Genomic DNA, 10,608 nt, shown 5'->3' on the forward strand with positions numbered 1-10,608 from the left:
GGACTTGATATGTTTGAGCATTCTCCCAATTTGAAGAACTGGTGGTGACATGAGAATAATTAGTTAATTATTCTCATGGTGGTGACATGAGAATAATTGATTTGTGGATCTTTTCCTCAATACAGGTTTGAGCTTGGTGCTGTCAAGACTAAGGCACTTTAGACTTCTCCAGAAGTAGCATTTTAAGCACCCATGGAAGACTTCTGAGACTTAGGTGTCTCTAACGTCTGCCACCAGATTAACAGGAATTCAAATATAGATAGTCTCTGTAAATTCTACATAGTTTCCACTCTTGCTACACACAGAATTAGCTGCATAACCTCAGAAAGGAGGAGAAAAGGAAAGCTCATCCAGCTGTGGGTTTTTTTTGGTGTTTTTTTTTTTAAACCCTGTTTTACAGGCTGTCTGAACAGATGATTTCAAGCCATTGGCTTCCGGAGAAATTATGGTTTTGAGAATCACTTCCCATGAGCAGGCTGAGAGATGTTACTGTAGGCTGATCCTGGAATACTGTAACCAGCTTTGGCCTGCAGAGAAGTAGGACAGGATCCAGCCAAATTAAGATAACCAGAGGCACATGACTTGAGAGGAGAGGCTGAGGAAAAAGGGTTGGTTTGGTCTGGTGAAGATGAGGCCAAGACCAGTCTGTGACTACTTGAGGAACAGTTACAAAAGTGATGCAGCCAAACTTTTTGGTAGTGCCCAATGATGCACTAAGGCAGTGGTCACAGAGAGCAGCCTGGAGGTTCGGGATGGGTATTAGGAAAACATTGCTCTCTAGCACTGCACTGCTGGAACATGTTACCTGGAGAGGTTGTGCAAGCTCCCTCTTTGGAGGCTTTCTAGACTCAAATCAACAAAGCCACAGCTGAGCTGATCCTGTGCTGGCAAGGATCTGGCCTGTGTGGGAAGCTGGACTAGACATGTCCCAGAGGTCCCCTCCAAGCAGCGCTTCTTTTGATTCTATTGGAATAAAGCTTACCTATTTCAAACTACATTTATTTCTGTACATCACATTTAAGAAATTATAATTTGAGATACTTCACTTTCAGGTGAATATACTGAAGTATAACCAACTGTGATCAGACGAGAGCAAGCTGATAACGTGCCTTCCATAAATGCTACACAGCTGCCTGCCTGAGTCATAAATTGGGTGCTTTAGCAGTTCACTCACACCCACTACTGCCATACATCCAAATTAAGGTCAGTTAGGATTACTTCCCTGTTGAATAGACTTCCCTTTAATTAGATATTCCAGAGACAATGCTTTAACAGCTTGTTATTTTATTACTTTGTTGAGGAGGCAGGCAAAAAAAAAGAAATTTTGGATGAGGCAGCTCTATATAGGTCTTTCCCACTCCAGAGTGGGATGGGTCTCTGTATTTGCCATCTAGTTATTCTAGATAATTCTCATTATCTAATGCAGCTCATTAGATAATGTAGCAGCAGCAGGGCGGAGATTAGGGAATAGTAAAAAGAAACTTTTCAGACTCAGATTTGAAGATAGAGATGCTTAATCCAAAGTTTCTGCTTAATTTCAGAAATTTCATTTCTTGTCAACCAGCATGGCCACTGTATCAACATGAACATTTCTATTACATACGGGCCTATACTTTTGGTTCAACATTAGCACCATCACAGTTATACCAATATTTTGGTACCAACAGCTAGGGAAAAGTGAAACCAGTAGTAAGAACATCTGTTGAAGCTTAATATTATCCACACTTGAACTGTATCACTGTAAATAAATCAGCACTAGTTTTGGGTTTAGAGAGATCTCCAACAGTATTCTACTGTCTAACTGCGTAGCCCAGGGAAGGAAAAGGGCTCCTCTTCAAAGCAACATTTATATCTAGTTACTTCACTCAGACTAACCTTGAGAGTAAACTCTAAGAAACAGCATTTCTGCTACACGGAGTGATTCAATTATGAACACAGAGCGATTAGATTAGCAGCAGATGACTTGGAAGTCAAGCTGCTGCATCCCCACTGAATTACTACCTCCACAAGCAGCAGCACTCCCTCTTCCACCCAACCCTCCCTACAGGCCAGGCAGTTCAGGCATTAAGCATCTCTTTAAGCTTCTTTAGACTCCAAGTAAACAAAAGGCAGAATTTATATCTTGCCTCCTATTGTACCACAACCAATCTGCTACCATACAACATCAATAGTTTGTCTGTCAGGGTCAAATTACTATTAAAAGCATTTCATAGGTCACAACATTTCATAAATGAAACAGCTGTAAAAGGAAAGCTGACATCTAGCTTACCAGGAGGCCACACGGTCCAACAGACAGCAGCTTTGAGCGAGACTGTGTTCTGAGATCTAGTTACCAGCAACCAGGACAGAGGAAAGATAAAAAACCCCAACATACCTTAAACAAGTGGACATAACCATGCAGATACAAGCATAGGACTGTATTCCAATGCAACCCAGGAAGGAAGCTATCTTCAACCAGGGCATGGGAAGTTAAGTGACAAAGCTGCTACTCTCCAGCTCAGACATATTAATCATCAACCTTAGCCTGTTGCCAGGTTCAGCTGATGAGTAGCAACTCATTAAACCAAAGGAACTTGCAGCCATCTGCTTAGCCCTTTGGATTAATTTTTTTTAATCAATTTTGCTTGAGTTCTGTGAATTTAGCTAACATACTGAAAACACTTTTAATTAACATGAAAGAGACTTCTTAAAAAAAGCTGTATAGACAGTCCCTAAAAGCAGGTTAGGCTCAGGAGAAAAAACAGAGGGCAACAATAGCTGCTCATTCAAAAGGATTATAGTACAAAGCCTGTTGTTTCTGTAAAGAGGTTTTGTCTATGTTCAAATTGTTGACAATACTGTTCAAGAAAATTTTGCAACAAACTTGCTTGCTTTTGTGTTTTTTGTTTAATAAAACAAAGGTACAAAAACGTCCATCTTTATCAGCACCACCAAGAGCATACCCCCTACTTCTCCAGAGTAGTATTTGGCTGAGTTAATCCACAGTATGCTCATTCTGCTGAACCTACCTACACCCATTTGATCCTAATTAACTCCCAGCTGGGAGCACTTTCCTGCACTGACTAGGAAACCTTTATGGGAGTTACCAGCTCTCCTCTATCCCCCAAGAAGGAAAAAAACCCCCTCATATTGCAAAAATATTTTAACTCAATAGGGCCGCCTTCTCAGAGACAGAATTAAACAAAGTGATGGTTTCTATCCAAAGTACGCAAGGCTGTGACTTTCTGGAATTCATCTGGGACGTTTATCATTCATTTCACAATCCAGTGTATTGTATTTCGTATTATTTACCCAAGAAACACAGTGAGAGCACGAGATATGTAGGAATCACCTGTTTTGTTCAACCCAGCACAGTATGTTTCAGTTTGCATAGAGGTTTCATGAGCTCTTCAGTTTCTCTTCTGGAATGTTTATCACAATATCATTGAGAACATATATTAACCCACAGTTACTTAAAAAAAAAAAAATCCATGTTTAAGTCAAAATGAGGGGGGAAGGGGGAAAAAAAGAAATCTGGAATCTTCCTATTGGTGTTTTAAGGCATAACAAACTTCAGCAATTTATTTCACCATATCCAGTTGTAATGCTAAACCACAGATAAACATTACTAATGCAACAAGAATGTTTCTTCCGTCTGATGGAGGTCCAAGATTGCTCTCCTGAGTATGCCAAACAGCATGGGGTACTGCATTTACCATGTGATTGGCATACACTTTAGTTTTGATACAGTTTGGAGATGAAATTGTTGGCTAAAACTCTGGAAATTCTGACACTAGAGTTGTCATGCAGGCTGTCTTTACTTTGAGAAAAAATAATTCTTTTTAATAACACTGTGTTACTTGGCTTTTTATCTGTTTTTACATTGTTCAATGATGTTTTGCATTTCTATGTATTGTGCAGCACCCCAAGAACTTTAGTAGAGGGAACTTCATTAAAAAAAAAGTTATTATTTCAGCATGTGCTAATAAAATTGCTACAGGTTTGGGGAAATAGTCTAATACAATCTATTTCGATAGCACACAAAAAGGTCACCCATTGCATGCTGATACAAAAAGATATATCTGCTCACTAAAAGGCAGAAATAATTTTTTAACATTGCTCATTTTCAAGGCATCTCTTACAATGCAAGGAATTCTAAGGGTTGAGGGTTTATTTTGCCATTTATCTTGTAAAGAAAGAAAATTATCCTATAAACTTATGATTAAATTTTTTCAGTCAACATTATTTTGCACAGCAACAAGCTTATTTCTAGTATATTTTAAGACACACAGTCTGGTTTATTATTTTATTGATATTAGTGGAAATGATCCAGAAGGCAGAAACACATTAGTCAGAGGTCTGACTCTAATGCCTTCCATGTCCTAAAGCCAGTAAGTATTTTGAGAGCAGAGTGCTTGGAGGATTGGTTCTGAATTCACTTCAATGAGTTCCTCACAGATCCAGTCCACCTCAAACTCAAACCTTCATGCAGCCTTACACTTTCAGTATGAGCTTTTCTCTCGATAACTTCCATGAATGATACACATACATACACTCCCATTTTGTGAGGGCACACACAGACATGCAAACATTGTTTACAACATCCTTTCTTTCATTACTTACGCAACTGCTGTGTTGTTACCAAACATAGTTACTTTGCACAGCAATCTAATGCGCAGCTACTTTTTCACTTAGTTTCTCTAATGGCTAGTAACCTGCCTTCATACCCATGAAACCTTTCAGAAAAGTTTCCCTCTTACCTGAATGTGCAGTTTCAGCTCCCTGTTGTGGTAAACCCTCAAGGATCCAGTTCCATTATATACTTCTGTCAACACAGATGCTGTCAGCTGCTTGAGGTACAACCATACCACTGATTCTGAAGTTGAAGGAGCTTTTGTATCAAGATGAGGGTCAACCAGTATCAAATAACAGAAGGACAATCACTACCTCTGCTCTCCTAATAGAGGTATTTCTAAAAATATGTACAAACACGCTTTTCCTTATAATGCTCTTCATCAAAATTTTTATGGTAATGTGTGTCTTCAGAGCAACATACTGTTGTTGATTTCCATGAACTCTCAACTGTACTACTGCATTCACTTTACACAAATGTTTATTTCATCATCCATTTCAGTAATGAGTAGTTCAGATCTCGAGAAAAGGCTCTGGTGATAAGTCAGTGCTACAAAGGTGTTTATATAATTAAGATTACTTGTTTGGCTGCAGGTTTTTTTCATTCTCAGGAATGGGTTTGTAAGTGCAACATTTTTCTGAGTGGTGTTTTGGATACCGCCTACAAAATGGGCTCTCAGCATTTTGATCTTTCACAAATGACGTCTGATAAATGGTTAAGTGATCCTCACTGCTAGGAATGGATTCATGAGCCCATAGGAAGAAGTTCTGTGAGTTCTGTTGCCGTCTTTCTGGTTCCACCTTCTTCCGCCCCATACCCTAAAAAAAAAATTGAAAGAAAAATTCATGTAAACATATGACTTACAATCACAGCTTCACAGATGAATCTTGTAACAGTCACTACCCCACTGGGAAGTTAACGAAGCTGTTACCACAGTGATTTCAAGAACTCATGGTTGATCTTTAGCAAGTTAAAAATAACATTGTCAGACTTGCCTGTATGAACATTTCTGGTTGCATATATAATGGAAAATCTGTTGACCTTCCATCTCTTAGTACTAATAAACCACTTATACCTTTGCTTTTCTGTAGCATACTATATACTCAAAGCTATTTAGCTATATTTGGCTAAATTAATCTTCAGAGTAATCTAAAGAAATAGGTTAAGAAATTTATGTTCAGACTGCAATAAAGAAACTGAGACAGACCATGAAATCTGAATCTTCAAAGCTATCTCTTCTGTGTCCACACACAGACAGACAGAGACCAGTTTTCACACTGCTTAGCTTGCAGGAAATGTATTTAGAATTGTGGTTGATCAGTATCTCTCAAACTATGAGACACAGCACAAAGTGCAAAGAAATGGAGGTTACTCAGCGGATAATGAATACCAAAAACTCTAGGTCTAAGACAGCCCAAAGTCAGACAAACTTTCAGTATCACAGTTCACTTCCTCCTCCACTACTCATTATCTCGTGAACTTCACGATTTCTTTTGTTGCCTAGAAAGATGTCAACAATCTAAGAAAAAGGGAAAAACATGAAACACTTGCACATACAGAAAAGCCCAAAACAATTTAAATTCTATTCAAAGTTGTGACTTCTACAACAAACATTTAAACAGGTATATTGTAAAGAGAAGTGGATTGGGAAATAATACATTCTGAAGATATATTGTGGGTGTCCTATGGATTTTGGTCAAACTTCTGGTAAAGATGAGTCTGAAACAAGTACGTGGGACTGTGGATTATGTGTGGCTTGAGACCCCTACAAAAGTTCACCACAAGGACAATCACTTTTAGCAGGCTAATAGGTCATATAACTGGGTACAAAACCATGTTAAGACATAAAAGTGAGGACCACTAGAAAATGCCAATCAGAGACCAAATCTCATGGGAGTTTTGTTCCCCTTGAGTTCTGCCACTCTCAATGACCTGTGCTGCTGTATAACTTTGCCAGCCCTGGAGGATTCCCATCCCTATACTAATAAAAAGTCTGGTTTTCTTTGCTGTTCATATTTTTCACTTCTCAGAATTTTTAGCACCTGTAATTTTTGCAGGGGAGACAACAGATACTGTGTTTAATCTCTGGCAGACTGGAAGACATGAACTTGCTTGAATTTCTCAGTGCTGGGTACTTACAAAATCAAAATACTCTCCTACATTCTGTAGACAGTGTCTGTTATCATGAGAAGAAAATGGAAAATTGTTGTTCACTGCTCTCTGAAAAAAAGAAATTATAGCAAAAAAATATGAATTTTCACATACCTTGTCTGGAGTCTACTAGTCTTAGTTCTTATATTCTGACAGATACTGACATTACAGCTGCCTATGTTCTATATTCATATGTTAAATCTTTAACTGCATTTAATTTTATAGGGGTAATGTGGATCCTTTGTGTTTTATTTATTTTTTTTTTTTACAAAATCATCACAAGGATTTGCGTTCCCTTGACTCGCTGAATATATACATGATTAACATAAACGTGTGAATTTTCAAATAACAAATGCTGCATTCTGTCTGCAAGCAGCAAAATACTAGATATCTGTCAGGATTGCCTTGTTTGATTCACTAGTAAGCCTAAAGCTAGTTAAAATGAACTGCAAGAGGGACCTCAAAACTGAATTAATCTATGATTTATGTACTGAATGTCATGTACACTGCATGTTGCAGGGGAAGTGCAGGAGGTATTAACTGCATAACTAATTTATAATCTCATTCTTTAACATAATGTTCACCCAGTCTCTAAAATGAAACTAGAGTTTTAGAAGAAGAAAGAACAACTGCAAAAGAACTCCTTTAAAAGTAATTTAACATATCTAATTTTTTTTAAGTTTGTTTATTATATATCATTGCAATATTATTAAAAAAGTTAAAAATTGAAACACTGAAAAGTCTTCTGGACTATTAGATTGCCTCTGTTCCTCCTCAAGCATTATTGTCCTGCTTCATGATGGGAACTTTATGTTTTTTCTGTAAATGCTGTAGCAATTTTTACTTTTAACATTGTGGAACACATTTTTCATCTTCCAACTCTGATATTCACCTCCAAACAGAAGAGGAAGTTTTAATGTAACACAATTTAAAAAAATGTTTCAAGAGTAAGTGGATTTTATGAGATAAAATCTGCATCAGTTCTAAAGATAAATATAACTGAAGGCCTGATCCAGCAAGAAGAATCGCCAAATACAAAATGTGCCTGCATAGTGTCCGCTGCATGATCATATCTTAGGTTATTTGGTATGCTTGACATATTCTCTACCTTTTTTTGGTATGTGTCACACACTCACTCTTTTTCTCATACAGATTCAACCAGACTGTAGTTCAATGGATAAGTAAATTCAACAGATACATTCTCATATATGTGTTTAAAAATAAGCACCTTCTAAGTCCGTAAAATGTAAGAGTTACTAAAATATCCTACTGCAATTACATATCAACCTTAACATTTTAGGAATAGTGTTTATTACTAGTGCTTATATGCTGCAGTAAAATTGAAAACCAAGATGGTACGTACTAAATATCATCTCTTGGAAGGATTCCCCATATTAACTAATGTTTAAAAAAAAAAATCTATTACAGAATAATTATAGGACTATCATGAAGTAAGAAATAAGAGGTAATATAAGCTTAAACAGTCCTATATTTCTGAGAAAATTAATTAACCTCACAGCCAGTGAGTTCCCTCCTACAAAGAGATTAGAGACATTCAGCTTCACATCCAGTGAGCTTCCAACACTCTACCAGCACTTTTTAAAAACATCACATGAACAAATTTCCGCAGATTGTTCCTGTGACATCACATTTTAGCCTTTAATGCATTTTCGTGTTCTCACTGCTGACCTCATTTTAATTTTTGATTTACGACAGATAGGTATTCCACTAATTCTTTTTAACAACGAAAGGCTGGTAAATACAAAACATTATAGCATAAAACATCAGGTGAACAGTCATACTAGTGTTGACAAAAGGTCCAGCTAACCTGGCTTTCCTTCTCAGACAGTGGCTAAGGCCAGATGCTGCACAGAAAGCTATACAGACTATCAACGTAACGTATACTCATGTTATGGTATAATCTTCTCCTTTTCTTTTCACTAACCCCAAGCTTCCCTTTTAAATATTCCTTCCTAGCCCATTTCTGCTCTTCATTACAGCAAAATCTGTGAAATGAACTCAGTATAATTGCTATGCTTATAGGAAATGAAAACAGAAAACATTCTGTGCACAAAGTGGGTGGGTAAAGCAAAGCTCAGTGTGATGATAAAATAAGGACATTTTTAAAAACATGCTTATGAAATTGTAACACTTTAAATACTCATGATTTGAAAATACTGTATTTTATTTCCAAAATTGTCCCAAACCTCCTCATTTTTAAGCAAGCTTTAAAAATATTTCAGATGGGAAGCTTCTAACTTTTTAATGACCAGAAAGCTAATCCTTTGCCTAAGTATACAGATTTTCTGACATTCAATTCAAAACAGATCATCAAATTTCAATTAAACTTTCTTACAGGGCTTTACACACTGGTTTTGGACTGAGATTGACCATAATGTATTCTAGCACATAAACGTGTCTCGAACAGCTATAATAGCTCATAAAAGGGAAAAGTAACTAATGCTGGAAATCAGCAGTAACTACAGCAGGACTTTGCGTATCCAAAATTACAACAGAGTACCAGCGAAATATGTTTCTTCCTTAGCACAGCTAGCGATTATTTTACTCCCTCAGGCAAAAAGTCTGCCAGTCCGCTATGACTGCTTTGCTAACTACCATAAGTGCTATTCTTACAAGTTAGCAAGTGGTATCTTGCAACAAGGAGCTCTGTACATTGACTGTATTGCCACAGGAACTCACCTGCTCCCGAGCTCTGTATGCTAGCGGCAATCTATCCTCAATATACTGAGCTGCTCCTGAGTTCTGGACCTGTTTTAGCGCAGAGCTTGTAGTTGACTCAGGTTGACTCTGGCATACTCCAATGTGAGCAAACTAGAAAATAATGACAATTATGACCCAATAAAAAAAAAAAAGCCAACAACAACAAAAACCCAAATAAATCTGATCAGAAATGTGGGCAAAATTGTACTTGCCCATTTATTTGTTATTATTTGGATTGCAGCAGCACCTAGTGGCCTCTAGAAAAATCTGGAGCCTCCCACACACAACACAACCCCTACCATAAAGACTTTATGACATAGATCAGCAACCAGACGGGAATATTAGTTATCCAGGAACTTTCTAAAACCTGTTTATATCGCGATAATCCATCTAGCAAAACCACTTATGCCATAACATCTCCCCACGCTGCTCCCGCTGTTGGACAACCGTGGGTTTGAAAGCACAGAACTTTTGGGGAGCAGCCCAGCGAAGGCTCAGGAGTTCAGAGGCAGAGGGCCAGCCTGTGCCCAGCATAGGTCACAGTGCCCTGGGATGCCCAGGCGTCCCAGCCCAGGGCCTCCGGCTGCCACTCTTCTCCCAAGGGCCTGAAATGCAGCAAACATCCACTGGCATCTTCCGGAAGATAAAGAAAATCCGCTAGGGCTACGTATAAAATAAGAGACCTCCAGCACTGTTGGAAAACTGGAAAAAACGTCCTGCCAGCGTTTGCTTTAGCACACTCCCTCTGAATACCTAGGGAGGTTTTTCCTTATAAGCATCAGGAAGGAGAAACCTCGTCCCTGGCTAAAGGACCCTTAGCACGGCGTTTTTTCCAGAGGTTAAGGGTAAGAAACCCCCGCGGGGGGCACGGGGGCTCCGGCCCGGCCCTCACCCAGGCGCCGGTGCGCTGCTCGCCGGGGTGGCCCCGCCGGCCCCCGGGCATGGCTCCGCGCCGCCGCCCTCCCGGCCCGGCCGCCGCCGTTGCCACGGGCCGCCGCTTGTCCACCGGGACCCCCCGCCGTGACTTCAGCCCCGCCCCTGTTGCGTCACTAAGCGATTCTGGCGTTTCGGTGAAGATGCCGAGGAGCGAAGGCAACGCCGCTCTCCCCCGTCGACTCTTACCC

General features: G+C 39.1%; 1 protein-coding gene across 1 annotated transcript; it reads right to left on the bottom strand.

Moving 5' to 3' along the window:
• Positions 1 to 5,153: 5,153 nt before the first annotated feature.
• TEX36 (testis expressed 36) lies at positions 5,154 to 10,427 on the bottom strand (the record flags this gene model as incomplete). The annotated part of the gene is made up of 4 exons (XM_082002328.1): positions 5,154 to 5,430; positions 6,752 to 6,832; positions 9,464 to 9,595; positions 10,377 to 10,427. 4 exons carry the CDS (start codon positions 10,425 to 10,427, stop codon positions 5,188 to 5,190), a joined length of 507 nt encoding a protein of 168 aa, XP_081858454.1. The 3' UTR covers positions 5,154 to 5,187.
• Positions 10,428 to 10,608: the final 181 nt, after the last annotated feature.

This window comes from Phaethon aethereus (assembly GCF_964289735.1).
Source record: "Phaethon aethereus genome assembly, chromosome: 7".
NCBI classification, from domain to species: Eukaryota; Metazoa; Chordata; class Aves; order Phaethontiformes; family Phaethontidae; genus Phaethon; species Phaethon aethereus.